We start from the raw sequence: 23,389 nt of genomic DNA, 5'->3' as shown, positions 1-23,389 counted from the left end.
TGGAGGTCAGAACAGCTTTAGTCTAAATCTTTTGCTGTTTTCAGAGCCTTTGAAGGTAGAGTCAGGTTATTCTAAATTTGTGTGTGTATTGTCAAGCTTTCTTCCATTCCTTAACTTTGGTTATTCTGTACTGTAGCTTAATTCTCACCATCATCCCTCGTTGGGTTTGTGTTTATCCACTTTAGAAATGCAAGAAACTGTCTCAGAGCACGAATCAGTGTGATTGTAAAATGTCAGCTTTGCCTGCTTATGAGGAAAGAATAATGGCAAGTGTTTGTCTAGGATTGAGACACAGTCCTTGAATCTGATTAAAAAGTAAATTTTATTGGTATTTTAGGTATGACTCAGTACCTGGTAAGTTTTTTTTTTTAGCTTTATATTATTATATTGGGATATAAAGGCTCAAATATAATTAGGATATAAAGATTTTTTTTTCCGGTTTGCAGACAGAACTCTCTTGTAGTTGTCCCTAACCTGTTCCAGCCATTAGCAGACTGAAATTAATAAGGCTATTGTGGTACAGGGAAGCCAAGAACCTGTTAGTCAGTAATAAAATGGAAAAGTATGTGGCATCTCGCTGCTGGCTCTTTGATTAGAGATTTGAGAGGAGTTTTAGGAGGATTCAAAATCTAGAGTAAAGTACCTGAGCTGCTGTTGCCCCTTCCTTACCCAGGGATCAGGCTTCAGAGGCAGAAAAAGAATGGGCGATCTGGAGTGTGATAATGTCAAGTGGGGCAACACCTGTGAGCTAGAGATTAAGGGAAACAAACCTTATGGGTGAAGCTTCTGGTGAACTTCTAATTTCTTGCTAGCTGAGTGAGGGGGGGTTGAGCTCCTTCGCAGGAGCTGGCACTTGTCTGCAGGTTAAGACAAATACTTCTATGGTTCAGATAGGTACATTAAACCCTGTGTGAGTTGTAAGTAAAGGGAATACCTAATAAGTCACTGTGCTGTCCTCAGTTTTCTGATGTGATGACTCTGTATTAAATCCTACTGAAGTTTCCCCTTGGGGTAGAAGGGGAGCTGGAGAATCTCTTATGCTGCAAAAATCAATACCGTCCAGAGGATGCAGGCTGCTGCCAGCGCCAGGAGAGGTGTCGCTGAGCCAGGCTGACAGCAAATGTTTACTGAGCTGTGCCTTTACTGAGCTGAACAGAGCTTGGCCAGAGCACTGTGCTAGTACACCAGGCTGTTTAAAGAGCTTCTGACTCCAAACTAGCTGACCTGGGCTTGCCTCGAAACTGGTTGGTGCTGTGTCATGCGGCTGACCACATCTCGCTGCAGGCTTAGTGCCTGCTGGGAGGCAAACAAATCTTTGCTCTGCCTCTGAACTACACTGCATTTAATTATTTTTTTTTTTTCTGTTACTCTGATTTACTCCCTGTTGTATTTAGCCAGAGCTCCGTGTTCCTTTATCAGTTTTCAGGCAGCTGACTTTCTGATATGGCTGTGGCTAACTAGTGTGAGCTTTCACTGAGTCTCTTGTGGATAGCTCTGCTTGCTTTCCAGCCTCTGACAGCACCCTTCAGAAACTGTCCTTTCTGTATATATAAATGCATAAAGGTGCAAGTAGGCACTAATAAGCATTATTAGCATCTTTCAGTCTGAATGCTGCGAGATTCTCAACCCCAATTTTGACCCTGAAGGTAGGTGGCTCCGCTCAGCTGCTCGCAGGCAGGATGTGGCTGGCTGTTCTATTGCACTGAGACGTAGCGGTTCTGCCACTGTTCCTGGGTATTGACAAAATGTGGTACTGTGCAGCCTGCCAGAGAACTTTGAGAAGTTTATCAGGCTGTCAAGGAAAAAGGTTTGCCACCTGTGATATACCTAGTCAGAGTGGCCTTCACAGAGGTTTGAGGAGGAAGAATGAGCAGTTGGGTGTTCAAGAAAGGGGTAAATGACCTGATATATGTTCCTCAAGTGGTTAAATTTTTTTTGTTCTTGACACAGTAACAATTATTTCTGGTATTCACGGATATAGACTGTGAATATGGAACTTGAGTTAGGGGTACTCTTAGCTTTATAACTTGGTTATTTCAGGGACTGGTGCCTAAAGGGTTGCAGTGCAGACAGTATGAATACTGATTGACAGCCTTTTTTTTTTCTTTCTTTTCAGTTACACATGGGAAGCAATTGATACAGACAAACATGTGCTTTATAAAATAAACTTATGTTCTGGCATTCAAGAGTGTGGAAAATCAAGTGCAGTGTGTGCGTATGACATCAATAAGAATAAATATATGTCTGTAGGTAAGTATGCAACTATCCTTCCTCATAAGTAGTTCACAGTCATGTTAATGGATGGTCTTTTAACTATTGCAAACTTTGACACGTTAACAAAGATTTTTTTCTTCTCAGAACAGTGTAAAACCCTTACCCTGTGAATTACTTCACAGGATAGTGAAACATCTTAAGGTCTAGTTAACTGTATGAAACTGTGCAAGGCTATTTCAGGTAGGAATAAACTTATCTACCTGTGGCAGGATATGTACTGTGCACAGCCTTGTTTGAAGCTTGATACTGAACACAGGATAAAGCTTGAGTTGTAGCTCTAAACTACACTACAACCAAGCTTCATGTTACATCAGGTCTTTGTTCAGAGTCGGATTACTCTCTGTAATGCAATCTTGGAGTATTGCTAAGCTTCTGGGCTGTTGTCTTTAAGTTGTTACACACAGAAAGGAAGTCAATTACATGCAGTCCTCTGTTTCCAGTTACACTTGTCAAATCTGGTGGCTGCTTCAGTAGTTCACAGATGTCCTTGGTATTCTGAGTAGTGGTGGACTTATGCATGCTGATCTAAATATGAAACTGGCATATTCCTATACGCATGCTTGCACATGGCTTCATCAATCAGTAGCAGATTGTGCTCTGAACAGTATTTGTGTACGTATTTTCATGGATGCTTGTCACTTTCAAGGTTGCTTCAGTGCTTCAGCTAATGAAACAATAATATATGAATACGGATGAAGAGGTTTTCTGATACTTGACTGTTACTTCTAATAGAATAAAGCAATAGCTTTCTGAAGAGTAGTATCTCTTCAGACTGCCCCTTAGTCCTGCAGATTTGAAGTCTGAATCCAACATGCTTGCCAGTCTTGCTTTCCATTGGCAGACAGCTCTTAGGAGAAGCTGTAAGTCTTCAGTAAAAGTGTTTGAGCTTGAAGTGCTGGAAGATGGTGAGGAAGAAGATGATCCTTGCCTGTATGCAGATGCACAGCAGCTAGTTAACCTCCATTCTCCCCACACGTCTCTATTAACTGTAGAGATACTTTGGTTTCAGGCAGTGGTCAATCAGTGCTTTTCAAACAAACTATTTGTGTTGTGACCCAGGCTTATAAAATCATTTGGTACATGAAAAAAAGTATATCTTAGTTCATGGCTGCATGTTTTTTATGTAGTGCAGTATATCCAAGCTGCAGAGTTTTCTGGGATGACTGGTTAGATGCACCTGAGTTCAAACTGCAATTGCATATAGTAGCATCTTCTACTCTGAGAAGCATGACATCTCAGTAGACCACTTGACACTGTTAGTGTGTTTCACTCCTAAAATGTGCAGCAAGAATTTTGTTTCTTGCTGATGTGGATCTTGGCTCATATATTGAGATCCACTTCAAGTTGAGGCTTCAATTGTCTGTATTACAAAATGAAACAGGATCTGGACATCTGTTTTAAAATGCTTTTTTGAGTGAGACTGGAATGTGGCAGGTTGAGGAAGCCTGTTCTCCCCAGGGAAATGTGAGACCTAGAGGCTTGTGTAGGTTTCGTTCCATGCTTCTTGTGGAAAGAGGAAGGGAGAGCAGAGCTGGGTGATGACCATGAGCAGTATCAAATATTCCGCTGTACACAAACTTTTGAGTGTCTTGCTGCCTGACTGCTGCTGCGTGGAAGAGGATTTGGTGACAATCATAACTTGATTTTTGTGGAGGCTGTTTGAACTGACTCTTGAGGGTTAAGCCAGAAGATACATCTTTAACTGCCCTGCAATAAATTAAGAAATCAAGGAAGTGTGGTTAAGGTCGACATTGAATTTTGCTTTTATTATTCTATTGATCAACTTTTCTAAGTCTTGTTCTTGGTAAGTCTGAGGATTGCCATGCTTCATCATATGGCCTTAGAGCTTCAGTACCATTGCACTGATTTGAGATCATGCTAATGGATTATCAAGCCTCTTGTTTGTCAAAAAAAGAGGAAAAAATAAAATCACCCTCATTGAGAAAAGAGGGATCTCCTTAGTCCATGTCTAGGCAGGTGTGGTCTCCTGGTGTAGATTCCAGTTACTTGGAATCTAAACTGTATACCTGTCTTCAAGCAATCCAGCTGATAGGAGATTACAGGTATGCCAAAGCTGAGTGCAGCTGAAAGGCTTTGATGTGAGGGAAGAAGGACAATTTGCCAGCTGATAAAATTTTGCCAAGTTGTAAGATTTCTTCAAATAAGGGCTTAATCAGATCTCTCTTTCATTCTTTCAGAAAGAAGCTTTCACTGCAAACAATAGTTTTGCTTTTATATGTCAGCTATACAATAGGTACCAGCTATAGAGCTGGCTCTGTTTGTGGATCCCAGCTTTGACAGGGGCCGAAGCCATATGCTCTGTGACTCTGATCACTCTGTGTTCAAGGGGAACTTTGTGGCTAACATTAACTGTGTGTCAGTGTGATGTTGCCAGTGTTGGTGTTGAGACCCCAAAGGCCTGGCCTAGAAAAAGGTCTTCAGCTTCATTGATTGACCTTGGAAGTTTTCACAATGTAGGCAAATGCTTAGTTCTTGAATGTCAGTGAGGATGGAAATGAGGTGGTACTTGGTTAACTTAGTGTGACACCTAGTGACTCCTGAGCCCTGTAGCTGAACTACTACTAAAATCACAAGTGGAAATATTACCGTTAACTATTTGTTAACCTGAGTGGTGGAACATGCGTATTGTCCAGCTGCAATAGAAGGGCAACATGAAATGATAGCTGCTACCTAAATGCCCCCTTCTTCTGGATGACTGATTGGATGTCTTCCCTGCTTGCATTTCTCCTTCCAAACAACTGAAGAGATTGGGTCAATGAGTAAAAGGTGTTGTGGATGGTGCCTTTGGTACTGATTTAGCACAACCGTGTGATATGAAGTATCTGGTGCTAGTTTTTGTGAGCTGTACTAGCTGATTTTAGTGTGTTGCTCTCTGGAAGGAATGCATCTCTAAAGTCATGAAGAAACGTGCGTGATCACCGGAGAGAGAGCTTGACGTTATGGAAGAGGTGGTTCCAGAACTGGTGCTCTGGAAGGAAGGTCATGAGAAGCTGTTGGTGTGAGGGGATGGTTCATGAGGCTGCTTGCTCTGTAAGCAGGGATAGGAGTCATGTGCCACTGAAAGGGATTCTTGCTAAAACTGTTAGCAAGTTCTCAAACTAGTTTTAAGCGTGCGGGGGAGAGGAGAAGGATAGCATGCCTGTTGGCCTGTAGTAAACAAGATGTACTGGCTTAACTTGATTTTTCTTGGATATCACTTTAACTGAAGAAGTTGGAGTCAGCTGACACAGTCTTTAGAGCAATGTAGCGTGTTCTCAGAGTTGGGAGAAAACAAATGCTTGTAGAGCATTGAGGGGATGCCAGTGTGGGTCAGCATCGAGTTTCTCTCCTGACTGCCACCATTTCAGCTTTACCTGCAAGTTTGGTGGCTATGGTTGCTTTCTCTCTGCTATAGTTCAATGCAACTGATAGTCACAAATGAAGTGGTCACAAATGGATCTCTTCCCAGTTCCTTTGCAGGACTGGACTGAAAAATAGTGCTGGGGAGCCTTTTTGGAAATATGCCAAATGGTGCCCATCACTAGGAGAAGCGCTGGTGGCTGGTAACAGCCTGGAGTATGGGTGCCTGGAATGGTCCTTCTGCAGAATGTTGCCTTGGCTGTATGTTTGAGGTTCTTGTACCCTCTTCCAGTTCGTTTACTTCTGCTCCTTTTGCTCTCAAGACTATATTACTTGGGTGTGGTGTAGTTTTGCTTGCCTTGAGTGAGGAGATAACAGGCTGGGCAAAGTTCCAGCGAGGGTGTTTTTAAGATGAAACAACATCTGGCCTAGGTGCAAAGCTGCTGTCTAAAATTATTACAAAGATTTGACTTGCTTTCTCCCTGGCATAGACACCAACAAAAATGGAAAGGGGGAAGTCGGTGAATACTGGCATTTTACAGTGTTCTCTCTAGTTCAACTCAAACTCATTGCAGAATTAAAATCTACCTATCAAAAATGGACAGGGTGGAGCTGGCATGCTAGATGTAAAAAGGCTTGGTGCTTAATGTGAACCAAAATAGGTTTGAGCAGGAACACTTCAGTGGCCTGAGCTGGTGCTCATCATGGCTTGGAATGTGCTCCCCCTTTCCCCTGTGTGTCAGGTGCTGTGGAGGAGAAGGACGTGCAGTGACACAGCCCTGGCCCAAGCCTTCGTGCAGGGTGCAAGCTGAGCTAAAGGGGGTGGCAGCTGCTGGGGCACATGTGCTGTGGCAGGGGATCCATCTTGGGCAGTGCCAGTGCAATGGTTGTTCCCAGGCACCCATGGGTTCTTCATTAAGTAGACAATGTAGGTAGAGCTGCCAATGTGCCCACACAGCTCAGGCGGCCCACCACATCCTGGGCTGCATGAAGAAAAGCTTAGCCAGCAGGTCAAGGGAGGTGGATCTACACCTCTACTCTGCTCTGGTGAGACCATACCTGGAGTACTATGTCCCTAGTGTCCCTGGAGTACTCTGGGGTCCCTAGTGCAAGGCAGACATGGGCCTGTGGGAGGGAATCCAGAGGTGGGCCATAAAAATGGTCAGAGGGCTGGAGCACCTCTCCTGTGAGGACAGGCTGAGAGCGTTGGGATTGTTCAGCCTGGAGAAGAGAAGGTTCCAGGGAGACCTTATTGTGGCCTTCTAGTACCTAAAAGGGGCTTATAAGAAAGATTATAGAATCATACAAACGTTTTAGTAGGGCCTGTTGTAATAGGACAAGAGGTAATGGTTTTAAACTAAAGGAGGAAAGATTTAGACTAGATATGAAGAAGAATTTTTTTTACAGTGAGGGTGGTGAAACGCTGGCCTAGGTGGCCCAGGGAGGTGGTAGATGCCCTATTCATGGAAATGTTCAAGGTCAGATTGGATGGTGTTCTGAGCAACCTGGTCTAGTGGAAGGTGTCCTGGCCCATGTCAGGGGGGTTGGAATAGGTGACCTTTACAGGTCCCTTCCAACTCAAACCATTCTGTGATAGACTCTTCTCTTGTATTGTGCTGATTCTATTTGTATAAATGGCTTAAAGGCTAAAAAGCTGACAAATAGAAGCTGCTGGGAGGAAGGACTGAATTGTGGTGCTTGGAACCAGTTGGTAACAGTTTTCTGATGGAACCTCTTGCTCCTAAGGCAGTGACTAGCTTGTAGTGGCACCTGCTGTTGGGCTTCTTAACATTCCAAGTTTTTGCTAAAAACCTTTGGGAAAGTGTAAGTGTGATTAGAGACATCAGACACTTTCTTAACTTGGATCTAGTCTTCCAAATTGCAAGAACTGTAAGGAAGGTCTACAGCTGACTCTGTTCAAAGACTGTCTTCCAGTGGAATGGTGTGTCTTGTGCTTCTCAGTGGTTGAAATTAGAACCTCTCTGTTGAGCTTCTGTGAAGGTGCTGTATTATGATAACCCCTGTTGGTTTTGTTTTTTTTGTGTGTTTTTTTTTTTTTTTTAAATCCTAGGTGACATAGGCCTGAAAAAAGTTTCTAAAACTCTTCTGGAACTCAACACTACACAGGACTGCTTGCAGCAAGGTAGTCAGCATAAAATTCAAAGCAACATTAATTTCCTGTGTGGGAAAACGCTGGTAAGTTGAAATCACATGTTCTTATCTTCAATGGAAGTGGCAAGTACTTCTAACTTGCTTTTTAAGGAGACTTGCTGTTCTCATGGATGTACTAATTACTGAGCTTCATAGCCTAAGGAAGAGCCAGTTATGTTTTAGTACCAAATTAAGGTCATTATCTACTGTGGCTTTCAAAATTCAGTCGCAGTAGAAAGTAATTGCAGATCTGCAGCTTAGCTCTTCTGGGCCTTTAATGTTTTTACAGGGATTGCACTGTAGTATTTTAATAGTGTAATATGGAAGAGTGAGTCAACACTGTACAGGGTGCTGTAACAATGAGAACTATTGTTTAAATGCTTGCTGTGCCCAAGCTGTGGACCTAGCATGGCTGTTTAATAGAACAGCATTGAAGAAAATGACTGACCTTTGTTATGGGTCAGTGTAGCTGGCAACAGTAAGTGTTAGGTTTTGTCTGCCCATACTTGAACTAACAGTGCTTTGTGTCCAGCTGGGATTCTGGGGGAGAAGTTGTTCATGAGAATCTGCCTAAAGTGTGAATGGAGAACCCAAAAAGTTCCCAGGGGGCCTGTGTGTATGGAGTTCATCTCCACATGCTTTTGGAGTTGCACCTTCCACACACTTAACTGATAGCACAGCTTAGTATTTCTACAGGCTGCGATCAGTTTACGTGTTTGTGTATCGGGGACGAGTACTTATTAGTGCTGCTGTTGGCACTGATGGTACTGTTGCACACCCCCTCCTGGAAACCTAGCCAATTCAAACAGTGCCAGTGCAGCAGAGATGAGAATGCTTCCTGTTCTGTTTCAGCAGATGACTCTTGAAACTAAATTAAAAATTATTGCTCAACTCCAGCTATAACACCAGATCATAATGAGCTTCAAACTTCTTCTAGTTAGTGTAGTTCTAACACCTGTTCTTCATGTGACCTAGTCAAAGGATTTTGTAACAGTGTCTGGAACAACTTGTTTCCAACACTTTTATGGCAGGGTTAAACAGGGAGGGAATCAGTTTAAGTATGCTGAGGTGCTGCTAGCTGAGGTGAGGGAGGGAGGAGGCAAAAATCTGATGGATGTCTTTCTCAAAGTAGAGACATTCAGTTGAGCATCCAGCCCTGAACTGTGGTAGATACCCTATCTTGAAATAGATACAAATGTGTATTAACATGAGCCTATAAAAATAGGTAGCTAAGATCAGAGGTATACTTTGTGTAGCAGAAGAGATTGCTAATCAGTCTTTCTAGGATAAAAGACGGGGAACTAGTAAACCATGTGTTGCCTTGCTGTTCATCTGCGTATACACATTTCTGTTGGTGTTCTTTCTAGTCACTAAATGTGACTGGTGCTTCTGCCAGTATCTATTGGCACAGATGTAGTACAATTAGTGAATACGAGGACTGGCACGTGTTAATTTGAGAACTGGTGCATATGCAGACTAGGAAGGATTTGACACCCTGTATTTTCCTGCGTTTACCAACAAAGCTGTTAAATAACAAACTTGCTGTTAACAAGTGCTATTAAGAAACTGTGTGCCCTTGCACTGTGACATGCTGTATTCTGTTTTTCTTAATCTCTTGAATGAACTTCTTGCTGTCTAAAGATGTAAAATAAAAATGAAGTCTGTTTTTCCAACAATTATTTTTTCTTCTTTAAATAGGGTACCCCTGAATTTGTAACAGCAACAGAATGTGTGCACTATTTCGAATGGAGGACCTTTGTGGCTTGCAAGAAAAACTTGTTTAAACCTGTGAAAGAGGTAATCTATGTACTATCCATGCAGAAGTTACTCTTCATACATCTGGCAATTTAACCACCTGCCCCCACGCTAAATGAATCCCAGCAACCTCCATAGACCTAACATTTACATAGGCATATAAAGCATCTGTGAAAGTGGGTGGAGGTGAGAGTTCTAAGTAACTCTTCAAAGACTTTTTTTGTCATCTGGATGGTTGTTTATAGTAAAACTCTTCTAAAATCTAGAGCATAACAGTCTAACTTCTGATGCCTCATTTTAGTCAGCATGTCTAGCTTTAAGTATTTGAGCTTCCAGAAGTAAAAACCTTTTCCGCATGTTAACTTGGCTTTATATATGCCTGTTGTTCATAACTCCCCCTTACTTGTGTAGCATGGATTGCATGTAATTTTTTTATTGTTGTTCTAGGTCCCTTGCTACGTGTTTGATGAAGACTTGAAGAAACATGACCTGAATCCTCTCATCCAAGTTTCAGGACACTACTTGGTGGATGATTCTGATGATGATTCCTTGTTTATAAACATCTGCAGGGACTTAGGTGTGAACTCTTGCTTGTGTCATCTGTGGTGTATAAATTTCTAGTAGTATGGTTCTTTTCCAGAGACTCAGTTGAGGATGTGCCATGACCAAAGATCTTAGAAGTATTGTTCCATGCTGCTTTTGATGACTTGAAGGCTGCTTTCTGTGAAGGCAACTATTATTCTCCAACTATTGAGGTGTTTAGAGATATGCCCTTTCTGGATGGGCAATTGCTGTTAGAAAAGTTGATTTAAACTGGACTGAGTGGAAGAGCTCAGCTTGTCTTCTTGCTGCTTCTGTGTGCTGTGAAATAGGACTGAGATGGTTCATAGCACTTCATGTGCTCTAGATTTATTACTTTGGGTTCCACTTCAGGCTGTTGCTTAGTTCTGAGTGAATGTCCTGAGATGCATCTAAAATAGTGTTTGGTTGCTTGGGTAGGTAATGATGCGTGGCTAGCGCTTTCATCTCAGTTGGGAGCGATATACATAAGGAATTAAACCAGCAAACACTCATTTGAAACTTGCTGAAAAAGCTAGTTTAGCTGTATACTCCCACTGTGTCTTTTTACTCTACAGTTAAATATGTATTTTGTGCCCCTGTTAAGGGTTTTAATACTTGTAGTTTTAGTGGCAGGTCTGTTCTTTAAATGGGATTTAAAAATCCCATTAGTCTGAAACATTTTGCTGACAGCTTTGTATAAGTTGGTTTATAAGAAGCAAAGGAGGGGAAAAGCCTTCCCCTGTGAGGCGAGGTTACCTGTTACTTGGTATCATTTTGGTGTTGTGGGGAAAAAAAAATATCCTTGGCACATTTCTAGTTCTCAAAGCCCTGTGCATTCAGCAGGTGTACTAGCAACTGGAAACTAGATGCAGCTACTTTGGCAGGAAGGGTGAATTTGCTGTCCAAAACCAGGGCAGCATGAACTTCCCCCTATATCACAGGCACTTCAGGTTTTGTCTTGGCAGTTTGGCATTTTAATGTGTTTTAAAGGTATTTTTAAAAAAGGGTAAAGCATTGAATGGTAAGTGAGCCCACAGATAAAATAATAAGATACTTCAGGTAGAGCAGGGCTCACAAACTGAGTCCTGTGTTCTATTTTCTGTAACAGGAAGCTCAAGTGGAGAGACCATAAGCTGCCCAGCTGGCAGTGCTGCTTGCTTGTTACACGAAGGTCGGGCATATGATGTTGGCCGTCCGCAGGAACAGCTGAAACTTCATGACAAAGACAGGTATGTCACTGTTGTGGTGATACTTCTGTCAACACTTTTCAGTCGTCCGGGCTGGAAAAAGTAGTCTTCGTAATGGATGAATCTTCTAAAACTTCACATGGATACCACTTCAATCTTGAAGCACTGTCAGAAAAATTTTCTTTAAATACTGGCAGGGCAGAGTCTTTCAGGCATCCTGCTGTACTGTCATAACAGATCAAACTTTCTTCACCAGCAACAACAACAAAAAACCACCAAAAAGCCATCCAGACAACCTGGTGTGGCTCAGGGAACTGACTTAACATGCTAATCTTTCTGAGCTTCAGGTCATCTGAGCTTCTTTACCTTGTCTGTAGAGTCAGTAGTACCCTGTTGACTCCTGCAGTGCTCCTTTAACTCAGATGCAAGCTGAAGAAAGCAAACAGAATAAACCAGGTTAATAACAGGGTTATTTCAGTGACAGGGTTGTGGGTTTTCATTTGGTTTATAAATTAAGTTGGTGATTGCAGGATTCTTCCCCAGCATGAAACAAGTGGCTGAGGTGTTCTGTACCAAGGCAGACGTTTGCATCTGAGGAAGCACAAGCTTGTTCCTGTATTAAAGTGCAACTAGCCCTCTATAAAAGTGCTTGGTGATAAAGCTTTATCTTATTCCTGCTAGGATTGAAGAGCTCTTCATTGCTTGAGGAAAATTCATTTTGCGTGCTCTATCAGACTAGGGTGGCCTGGGAAGAGAGTAAGGTGATTGTATTTCTGTCCAGGCCAGTTAGAGATGTGGCTGACCAGAAGCCAGGCTGTCACCCTTCCGTGAGCTGTTGTCTTCTGCCTGTTAGGTTGTATAGAACAGTAATGCTTAGTTAGGAAGTTGTGCCAGTCTCCTTGTTTTCTCATCCAAGTCATCTTTCCATTTGTCTCTCCCTGTCAGATAGTTACTGTGTTTCAGTCTCCTACTCCTGCCTTGTCTGATCTGCCCCACTTGTCTTGCTTCTCTCAGTTTGCTCATCAGTTCATCTTGCTTTTAGTTCTGGGGGCGGAATGGAAAGAGGTTATACATACAGAAATAGTGAAGTGTGGGAATATGGTGAAACATGAGTGGTTATTACTTCCAAAAGTTGCAAGGGTGTCTGTCGCATCTGCTCTCCAGCAGTTTGAGAGCAAACTAAAGTGTTCTTGTGACTGTCAGCCAAGTTCCTGCTACAATATGGGTTACAAGGCATTGAGGAGAGTCTTAACTGAAGTGCAAGTGGATGCTGTATTAAGTAATTTTACTGGGACTGTCTCAGCCTTTATTTTGGTTAACTGTAATATTAAAGACCTCCATGACAGTATCTTTCAGGAGCAGGGCTACTTTAGTATAGCCTGCCTGGGTATCTAGCAAAGGCCGGATGTTTTTTCAAAAATATCCTTCTTCTGTACAGCATATAGTATCTTAACTACATTTTTGGTTTGCCGTTTTCTGTTTCTAGGCTGGTATTGACTTATGAGAGAATTTACAGTGATGAAGAAAAGCCAGACTTCTGCCTAGGCCATAACCCAGCGGTGACAATCACTTTTGTGTGCCCATCAAAGAGGGGAGAAGAGGTAACTTTGCTGTTCTAGTTTATGTTAAACAGTCTTTAACTTCTGTGTGCATTGTTTCTTATTTTTATTGAAGACTGAAGGGAATAGAATTCCTCCTGTCTTGCAGCTTGTGAGGAGCTTAGGAATCTAAATAAATTCTAGAAGACTTTTTGAAGAGTGTAAAAGATAACCAAGAACTTAAATAAAATTTTCCTGGTGTGTGTTCTTTCTTGTTTTTGTGAATTTGTTCTTTCCTGGGATCAAAACTTTCCTCTGAGAATAGGACAGAGTTAGTACAGTGTTAATTCTTGGCTCAGAGCTCTGCTTGCTGATGAGCACTCTTCCATCATCAGTTAGGCTTGGCATGCTTACAACGGTTGTCTGTAACTTGTTTCTTTATTAACCTGGCCTTCCTCAGGGGGAAAAAAAAAATAGCTAGCAAGTGTCACTGTATGGAAAAAGTCTATAATAGGAGCTCATAAGCCTTCTTAGTAAATTACCTTAAATAAATTCTGTAGTGTTAAGCAGCAGCTCAGTTTTTGCAGGACACAGTTTTAGCGTAGCTTCGGTGCAGTATGATGATCACTTTGATGTGATGCCAGCCACCCGTACTCCTTAAAATGGGCTAGAGTGGCTATTGCTAATCCTCTGCCATTTCATATCATGATGATTTTTGTTGCAGGTTAGTGAAGGAGGAACTCTCATATGGATAACTTTTTGTTTAATGCTTTGTCTCTTGTCTGACCTAGATAGGTACCATGCTTCATCCTCCTCATTGCAGAAACAAACCACAGGCCTTTCTCTACTGTCACTTTGTAATATCTCACTACAACTATGCACACGTGTAGTATATGAATAGCGTTGCTAATGTTACTTGTGCCTGTAACTTACCTGATACTTTGCCTGTGTATCTGCCTGTTTTAGTAGGTGGCAGAAATACAAATTTATGAAACGTGGTGAGCTTCTAAATGTTGCCTTTAAAGTGATGATAAGCAAGACTACGCCTTCTTCCAGAGGTGCAAAAGTATTTCACTACAGAAAATGCACCCAGTGGAAGTGTTGGCTGAAGAATTTTCAAATGTCTTTCAGTCTTGATTTGGACTGAGGGAATCAAAGTTGCTAAAACACCAGTGTCTAAAAGGCTGCTTTGCCTTTGGAGAACACTTGATCTCTGCTCCTTTCTTTGAGGACTCCTCTGAGGCAAATACAATCTAAGCTGTGCTTAGCAATTTGGGCTCACATATCTCTGTTTTTGCCAGGATCTTAATGAAAAGTGCTTTTTCATGTACTGTTGCTGCTGCTCGCCTTCTGCTAATGCTTGATACTTTACCTCTGTTTAGACTTCTAGTTTGCCACATCATTAATAAGAGCTGTTTTACTTTTTTCTCAACACCTATTTCAGAGACAATGTATGCAGCGGTTAAGCAATTTACAGGTGAAATGAGTCCTTAGACTTTAGACCTTAAATGAACGTGATACTGTTGCTTTAAAGATTGTATCTCAACTAAGTTTCTGTAGTTGTAATTTAAATTCTGTTCACTTCTGTGTTAGAGTGCAGGTCCCAAACTCACGGCAAAAACAAACTGCCGGTATGAAATTGAGTGGGTTACTGAGTATGCCTGTCACAGGGATTACCTGGAGAGTAAGAACTGTCTGCTGACTAATGAGCAACATGATATCTCCATTGATTTAACACCACTTACTCAACATGCAGGTAAGCTCACTATTTTTCTTTTGTGGTGGTGTGACTAGCCAGTTTTCCAGTTCCATGTTTGGAGATAGGAATAATGCCCTCTATAGATATTTGGGGTTTTGCATCTGTTCTGCTGTGTTTTAGATCACTTTTCTTTTTCTTATGCATTCAGGTTATGTCACACCATATTTTGCCAAAGATGACAAAGAGGAGTATTACTATTACTTAAATGTATGTGGGAAAACCGCTGCAGGTGACTGCAAGGACAGCACAGGCTACACTTCATCTTGCCAAGTAAAACGTTCAAATAACCAGCAAAAAGTGGCAGGAAGATTTGAGAACCAAACTCTAAGGTGTGTAAAGGCTCTTTAGCCCTGTTAACTTGTCTGAATGGCTGATCTCTGTTTCCAAAGTTGATGCTCTTATTTGTCATGTAAGCAATATTTGATAGAAAATGCAAGTGGTTTTGCTCAGTTTTGTATAGAAAAACATTAACATTGTCCCAGGATAGTGTTAGCAAACAAAGGAGCAGATGGGATTGGTAGAGGCTATTGCCTAGATAGGGAAGAAACTTTCATCAGCTTTGTTGCCAGTGTTGCAGATTGTGCTGTGTCACCTCTTGCCCTCCTTGAGTTTTGCATGTAAAGTGGTACCAGGATTGGATGTTTAGAAGCTGTCTTCAACAAGAGGGCATCTCTGCTTCCTTTGCAAACAGCATGCATTAATCAAATCCAAGACTACTGAAGTCCAGGATTTCGTGATTTTTCTTTTAAATTTTTTTTAAGACCTTCAGGGTACCCAAGTGGAATACTGGGACAATAGTTTGCATGAGATTGCAAAGCAAAGATTATTCACCTAGATATGGTCTTCCACTCTGTAAGCACGTGATAGACTTGTTGGAGCACTCTTTCAGGAAGTATGACTTCTTTGACTAGCAAAAATAGCCATGCAATAAACTAATGGGAACAGATATTCCACCTTTGGATTAAAGGGAGCTGAGGGGCAACCTCATGGCTCTCTACAGCTTCCTGAGGAGAAGTGGAGAGGGAGGTGCTGAGCTCTTCTCCTTGGTATCCACTGCTAGAATGTGTGGGAATGGTGCAAAGCTGCACTGGGGGAGGTTGAGACTGGACATTAGGAAGCATTTCTTTACCGAAGGGGGTGGTCAAGCACTGGAACAGGCTTCCTAGAGAAGTGGTTGATGCCCCAAGCCTGTCAGTGTTTAAGAGGCATTTGGGCCATGCCCTTAATATGCTTTAACTTTTGATCAGTCAGCAATTGGTCAGGCAGTTGGATTAGATGGTGTAGTCCCTTCCAACTGAAATAGAATACCTGTGCTTTCAGTTAAAATAGACTATTCTGTTCAAGGCTGGAATAGCTTCAGAGCATTCTTTAAACTTCATAGAAATTCATGAAAGGTAACCAGAAGAATCAGCAGATGCAAGCCTTTGTTGCAGTAGAAATGTCAGTATTAATGTTGAAAAAGCGTTTGGTTTCCCTTTGAGTGAGGCAATTACTACATAAATAGGAGTGTGGCTTTTGTTATGTGAAGAACACTGCGTGACTGTCTGATCCCACATTTCTATCTAAAACTGACTTTTTCACTCAGATATTCTGATGGGGATCTCACTTTAATTTATCCGAATGGGGATGCGTGTAGTTCCGGCTTTCAGAGAATGACTGTCATAAACTTTGAATGCAATGAAACAGCAGGTGAGTTTAACAAGCTGTGATTACTCTGCTCAGGGTTTGACTTCTGTGCTTGCTAGTAGACTGTATGTTTGAAGGAGTGCATGCCACAGCTAACACAAGGAATAAATATTGGTAGAGTAAGTGCTAATTTCTATGGCTGGTGTAGCACTGTGGTTCTAAATTTGCACTGATGATCAAGAATATTGAGGTGTAAAAGAGCCTTGTTTCTTAGCCAACAGTAAAAAACCACAAACAAACAAAAAAAACAACAACCAAAAAAAACCACAACAAAAAACCAAAACAATCCAACCCAAACCACAAACACAAGTCCTGTTCAGCAAAAGGAAGGACTGGACTTCTATCTTCCTTGCTTATTGCTAGTCCTCAAGTTTCCTTGCTTTTCTCCCCTTCCTCCACTGGAAACCTAACATCTGTTTATCCATCTTCAATGTTAAGACAATGACGGCAAAGGAACTCCAGTGTTTACTGGTGAAGTGGACTGCACGTATTTTTTCACTTGGGATACAAAGTATGCTTGTGTTAAAGAGAAAGAAGATCTCCTTTGCAGAGTTGCTGATAAGAGGAAGCACTATGACTTGTCACCTCTGATCCGCAGTTCAGGTATGGCAATGTAAACTAGCTTTCAATTACTTCTGTCATGAGTTCAGGTGCAGTTCTGTAGCTGACCATTAATTGGCTTTTACTTAGTGAATTTCTTGGGTACTGGTGTTCACTTCCCTCATACCAAAAGGAGTGAGTGCATTATGGAAGTAGCCATATCCACGACTGCCTTGGTTGCTGTCATCTGACGTGGTTTTAAATGTGGGTCCATTTTTGTGATAGAAGGCATTTTGGCATGGAGAGGCTAGAACGATTAAGCAAGGTGACTTGTCCTTAATGACCCTCTGTATTTCAGAGTTAGCCCAGAACTGGGAAGCTGTGGACAGCAGCTTTTTGGAGGCAGGGAGGAAACATTATTACATCAATGTCTGCCACAAAGTGCTGAAGAGAGGAGGAGCTTCCAGCTGTCCAGATGATGCTGCTATTTGCTCCGTGGGTGAGTCAATATAAGTGTCCACAATAAGATTATAAAATGTTGTAAGATTGGAGCCTTTGCTTTCCCGGCTGTTCTGTAAATAGCTTGGTGTCTCTTGGATGTGCCCTGAGGCTCTGAAACCTGAGGCCTGCCCACATCTTGAGTTCTACTTTCCTCCTTGCAAAGTGCCTCTGGCTAGTGGAGCTGTCGATGCAGCTCCTTCCACCCCCCGCCCTGCTAAGAAAAAAAACACCCTTTTTTGGTTTTTTTTTTTTTTTTTTTTTTAAAAGAGCTCTGAAGATTGGTACTTCCTCGGCAAATGGAGTTGGCCACTCTGAGTACCTGCAGTTATTGGAGGAAAAAAAAGTTAAGAGCACATTTCTCTTGTGCTCCCAAAGACCCTAGAAGAAATGATGCAAGTAGCCTTTTCTCTAACTAAAGAATGGTATTACTCTCCTCCAGGGTTTATAGCGTGGTTTTGGTGAGGTTAAAATCAAACTCCTACTCTACTCATGTGCTTTCTTAAGACTCTTCATTTGGCTAGTTAATATTCTCTTAATAGTGTCAACTTCATCACTTTTGTTTCCCTGGATAAAAATGTATTTACTGTCTTTGCAGATAAACACAACAATACTAAGAATCTTGGAACATTTGTATCTTCTCCTAAAAAGGTTGGAGAAAATATTCAACTTACCTATTCCAATGGAGACAGCTGTGGTCTTAACAAAAAAATCAAAACTGTCATCACTCTAATATGCAGACCAGGTGAGAATATCCACACCCTGTTCTCTGATCCAGTTAAAAACTGGAGGTCATTTGGTATGCTCAGGCATGAGTGCTAAACATTAGCATGTGCCTTTGTCTTTTATTTCCTTCTATGCAAAAGCTGAAACATTGTGATTTATTTACTAGGATGACAGCAATGTAATTGCAGGTATTTATCTCTTCTCGCCTTTTATACAAGTACTCTTTAAAGGTCCTTGAGTAAGTCTCTTGAGCTAAGATTCTCTCAAACGTGGTGGAAGTATGTTTAACTGTTTAAAGCTCCACAAATACCTGGAAGCTATACAAAGCACTTTCTGTCCCTAGATTTTCTTGATGGGAAAGACTGGTTCTGAATGGAGATCAAATACTTTAACCTTCTTTTCCAATGAGTGTGTTTTGTGTCTAGACTGCTTGCAGTTTCCAAAAAGCAGAAGCATTTGCAGTTGTTCGTGTTGTTCATCTCCATATAATAGCCCACTAGTTTAACCATCTCCCAGGGAAATACAAAACCTGTATTCCTCTGCCTCAGCCTGAGGAAGCTAAATCCTCCAAGTGTGCTGGCTGTTAGGATCAGGTTATACACTACTTCCTATTAAAGCTGTTGCTCTCTAGCAAAACACAAGGTTTGTGTATCAAAGCAAACATTTTTTTATGAAGGGTGATAGTACTCAGAAACAGACTGAGCAGTGCACCTTCGCCTCTGGGCTAAACTTTTATTCTGAGGAGGATACAAAGAATTTGTGCAAGGAATTTTTTATTCTCTTTAGTCCTCATTTTCAGAGGAGAGGTACTTTAACAGTTAATCTTGGTGTGCTGTTAGGGAGGAGTGTGTGTTCCTAGATTTAAATTCATAGTTCCTTTTGGAAGCCTGACTGTCTATGTGTAACACCTTGCTCTTGTGCTACCAGGTGATCTAGAAAGTGCTCCAATCTTGATGTCTGAGGGTGCATGTTCGTATGCATTTGATTGGTATACTGCTGCTGCCTGTGTCATGTCTAAAACTGAAGGAGATCACTGTCAAGTCTCTGATCCTCAGGCAGGTATGTATTTATTTATGTTCAGCAAATTGAAAGGTCGTGAGGGACAGAACTTCTGTCACGACACTGAGTCTTTCTGATGCACAAGAACAAAGCAAGTTCAGCCCAAGTCTAAGCACCCACAACATTTGAGCACAGCAATTTTAAGCACATGTGTATGGAAGATCAGGACAGCAGGACCTTAATATTCCCCTAGCTGAATAGTGTGTGGAGGAAAATAGGTGTAATGTGCATTTTTCTGTGGTAAATATCTCTGCATAAGAAAACATGCTTTTAGTATGTCCATATTTGTTTCTGGAACAGTAGTTACATGGAAGGAAACTTATTCAGGAGGAAATGAACTAGCTGTGTGACTGGTAGAATCAAACCTGTGAGAGATGGCAGGAAAAAATGAAACTGATAAAGCTTATTCCTTCCCGATTAGGCTTCTCTTTTGATTTATCACCTCTGGCCAAGATAAGTGGGTACTATGTAGTTAATACTCCTGAATACTTGTTTTACATAAACATCTGTGGCAGTGTGCCGGATGAGTTGTGTCACACAAGATCAGCAGCGTGCCAAGTCACACAAAGGTGAGTAACTAGTTCTGTTGTCTATAATAGACGATCTCTTGTTGCACGATGTATTGTCTGTGTGTAACAGTGAACAATTTGCATGTAAAATAATTGCTGCAATAAATTACCTATAATAAATTCAGGTAATTTGCATGTAGAAATACTATGTGGTAGTGCAGTAATTATGCTGCCAGCTGTTTCAAGCAAAGTGCACACACACATGTAATCCTGCTTGAGCTGACTTTTGAGAGTGAATGAGTGTGTCCATTGCTCCCCCTTATGTTTCTCATAGGGACTGTAAGCTGTAGGTTAACCTCTGTAGCTGTATTAAACCAACCCATAATTTGGATTCAGGGTGAGCTGGATTCCAAGAGCTGGCCTAAAGAAGCACTCATGTGCTGGGGTGACTAGTGGATGCCTTATGCAGAGGTGGAGCCCAGAGCTTGGGTGTTGCACTGGTTCTACTACTAAGTGCCATGCGGACACCATCCCAGTGTGTGCTACTACTCTAACTGGTATCTTCTACAAGCTATGTGTGAGACAGTATCTGTACACCTCAAGTTCTAGGTCAGCCTGTAGCCAGAGACATGGTACAGTGCAAACACATGCAGCTGCAATTGAGTTGGCTCTATCTGAGTTACTCTCCAGCCAAAGACAGTTCACTGCAGACACTGAAAACATTCTTCAGGGGAAGGTGGTCAGCCTAGGTCTGATAGAGAGCCAGTGTTAGGTTGGAGCAAAGAAACTCCCCTGAACCAAAGCTGGTCCCAAGCTAAGAGCATGTAAAGGCAGTTTTCTTCCTCGAGTGAGAAGACTTGCTGTTGTGCAGTGCAAAGTCTTCTCTGTCCGTGTGTACTTGCATGGAACCAGTTTAAGCCCAGCATTAGGGTGTCTGCAGTTTGAATTCTTCTCTGGGGAAGATGCTTGTTTGACTCCTCTGGAGAAGGGAATGTTAAAGTTTTCCAGATATCTAAGCAAGGTACAACTTCCTTTCCAAAGCAGGATACCTGTGCATGCTTTAAGGTTCCTTTTGGCAGCATTCTGTTCATCCTAGTTCATGTATATCTAGGCAACCTTACTTAATTCTTTTGCCTTATTATGGTGTCTTCTATAAACTTACCTGTTTGCTTACTAATTGTAAGACTTCTCTTAAAGAAAGAATTAATTTTGCATTCTGTTCAGTATCAAAGCCCACTTTTTCTTTTCTAGTAAGGATCAGTCTTGGAATCTTGGACTGCCCAGTTCCAAACTTTCATATTATGATGGCCTGATTCAGTTGACCTACAAAAACGGTACAGCATACAATGATGAGAAGAAAACACAGCGATCTACCCTTATAACTTTCCTGTGTGACCGTCAGGCTGGAATAGGTCAGCCTGAGTATCAGGTAAGAAGTTCTGTAAGAAGAAGGGAAGGATCTTCATCCCAAAATCCTGACAATAATTGCTCCTAGGGCAATGCAGGCACGGATTAATTGGTGGAAATACCCAGTATCTATAAGGCAGACTAAGGGAAATAGTTATTTGTCTTGTATAGCTGCCTGTTGTTGCAGCCACAAAGCTTGTCTTCACCACTGAACAGTAAGCTTTTCACCTGGATCCACGTTCTTACTTCACTTTTCTGTAGTCTCTGAGCTGTGTAATTACTAGTGCTTTTGATCATCTTGTATTTCTAGCTGACTAAAACAAACTGAGAAGTAGCAAGACAGCAGTTACATTGCTCTAGTTCCTCTGGTTCTGTTATTTTTGGAAAGACTATTTTTGGTGACATAGTGAATGACAAGGTCTACGACGAAACAGACCTAAACAAATCAGTTTGAGAAGATATTTCCCCTTGATTTTGGGATATAACAGGCTTAACGTATAAAGGAGTAGCTGTGAGTCACAAAGAATTCTGCGTGGAAAGCCTCACTGACCTATTCCACTGTTTTTTAGATAGAAGACAGCTATACCTACAACTTCAGGTGGTACACTGAATATGCTTGTCCTGAAATACCACTGGAATGTGTTGTGACTGATCCCAACACCATGGACCAATATGACTTGTCAAGGTAAGAAAGTAACATATACATTATAACTTGGCTATTCTAGTTTAGTGTTCTGGCTGGAAGCTTAGCACTGGATGAAGTTGGTTACCTGTGCAGGCAGCACTAGAAACTACATCTGTTGTGACAATCTTAACTGCATACGTCTTGAAATGAAGACAGCATTTCCCTCTAGTATATTGGCTTGCCTCCTAAGATATAATTTGACTCTTAGGGGTGGTTTTGCTTAATAAAATCTTACTACTGTGTCAGCTGTGCTCTGCTTCCTAGAAGTATTCTTTTTAATTGTAACACTTAAAAATATGAGGGAGAAAAGTTACTCTGAAATACCTTATGGTTGTTCTGTTTCTTGAGACTGACAGAGAAAGCTAGAGAAATCTGTGAAGAATGTGTGTTCTTAGTGTAGAACTTTCTCTTCCTGCTCAGCTTAGCAAAATCTGAGAAGAGAGGTGAAAACTGGTATGCCATGGATAATTCAAGACCAGGTGAACGCAAGAAGTACTACATAAATGTCTGTCGACCACTGATTGCTGTCCCAGGGTGTGACCGGCGAGCATCTGTCTGTCAGATGGAATATCGGCATGATCAGGTGAGTAGCCCTTCCAGCCCAGCTCAGAGCTGGCTTACCAAGTGAGTGAGATTAAGGGATATGCAAGATAAACACATGAATTCTGGCCGCTTCATGCAAAATCCAGCGGTATTCTGTGTATCTGTAATGTTGGCATAATCATTACAGAACAGTAGGCCTCCTGTCCACCTTCTCAAAGACTAAGGCTTTAATTTTTACGAGTGTACCAGTGTTGCCTTTGACATGCATGATTCTTTGCCCTGTGTTGCAGAGGCAGACAAACTGCATCTCTTCTGTGTAAGCTGCTGTGGTTGCAGAGACTGCTAGCATTGCCTTAGGAACAATCTGTCCCCTGCTGGACATTCTCTCTTGTTTCTGGCTTGTTTTAGATTGAACTATGGAAGAAATGTGTTTAAAAGTTCTTTGAGCTCTCTTTGGCTTTGAGGAGTAGATAAGGCAGAAGTTGCCAAGCAAGGAATTAAAAAAAAACAAACCAGCAACAACATGATGGTGGTTATGGGTTTCTGCTTCTGTATTTCCCTGAACTGCAAAAATTTCTCATGGGACTGTTTGTGCTGGCAGGCTGGATGGACACTTTGCCAAAGGCCTCACTCAGTACTACTCAGTTGAGCTAAAGGCTCACCAACCTGTCATAATTCCATCTGTAAAATGGAGAGAACACCTTCTCTCCATATTGAAGAGAGTGTCTGAGTGACTGAATGTGTACATCACCATCATGGCACTTGGACTAGTAATATTTAGCTCCCTGTGCCTGAATTACTCCTTGTTGTGAAAGGCTATTTACTCTACATGTGGAGACACATTAGGGCTTCGTTACTTTGTTGCTGAAGACACTGGAGTAAAAAGTGAGCACATTGGGTCAGCCTCAATGCAGAGGCATTTTTTGTTTGTTTTTTTTTTAAAAAAAAAAAATGGATAAAAAAATCCCAGAAGTCTTTGTAGACTTTGGAGATTTATTGTTCTCTTTATTGCTGTTGCTAACTTAAAATATTTCCTTAACAATAGGAAACACCAGAAGTGAAGATTAATGTGGACCTTGGTAGTAGCACCTACTGTTGTCTTAATGTCCAGTTTCTACAAGTGGTTTTTGGGCTTTGATAAGCATAGCCAA

The 23,389-nt window shown here is 41.6% G+C and overlaps 1 protein-coding gene across 3 annotated transcripts in view; it reads left to right on the top strand.

Moving 5' to 3' along the window:
* Positions 1-23,389, top strand: part of IGF2R (insulin like growth factor 2 receptor) — a 69,008-nt gene that overhangs the window by 16,177 nt on the left and 29,442 nt on the right. For all 3 annotated transcript variants that reach the window (XM_014950975.1, XM_014950973.1, XM_014950976.1), the window contains 17 exons: positions 2,117-2,250; positions 7,706-7,830; positions 9,484-9,582; positions 9,988-10,117; positions 11,210-11,330; positions 12,775-12,889; positions 14,420-14,582; positions 14,734-14,914; positions 16,171-16,274; positions 16,710-16,874; positions 17,170-17,310; positions 17,908-18,054; positions 18,963-19,094; positions 19,516-19,663; positions 20,855-21,032; positions 21,580-21,695; positions 22,116-22,278. In XM_014950975.1, the coding sequence (XP_014806461.1) occupies positions 2,117-2,250; positions 7,706-7,830; positions 9,484-9,582; positions 9,988-10,117; positions 11,210-11,330; positions 12,775-12,889; positions 14,420-14,582; positions 14,734-14,914; positions 16,171-16,274; positions 16,710-16,874; positions 17,170-17,310; positions 17,908-18,054; positions 18,963-19,094; positions 19,516-19,663; positions 20,855-21,032; positions 21,580-21,695; positions 22,116-22,278 (2,362 nt within the window). The remainder of the gene's footprint in view (positions 1-2,116; positions 2,251-7,705; positions 7,831-9,483; positions 9,583-9,987; positions 10,118-11,209; positions 11,331-12,774; positions 12,890-14,419; positions 14,583-14,733; positions 14,915-16,170; positions 16,275-16,709; positions 16,875-17,169; positions 17,311-17,907; positions 18,055-18,962; positions 19,095-19,515; positions 19,664-20,854; positions 21,033-21,579; positions 21,696-22,115; positions 22,279-23,389) is intronic.

Source organism: Calidris pugnax, unplaced genomic scaffold (assembly GCF_001431845.1).
Source record: "Calidris pugnax isolate Ruff unplaced genomic scaffold, ASM143184v1 scaffold24, whole genome shotgun sequence".
Taxonomy (NCBI): Eukaryota; Metazoa; Chordata; class Aves; order Charadriiformes; family Scolopacidae; genus Calidris; species Calidris pugnax.
Note: the sequence above shows the minus strand (reverse complement) of the source record. Positions and strands in the feature narration are given on the sequence as shown.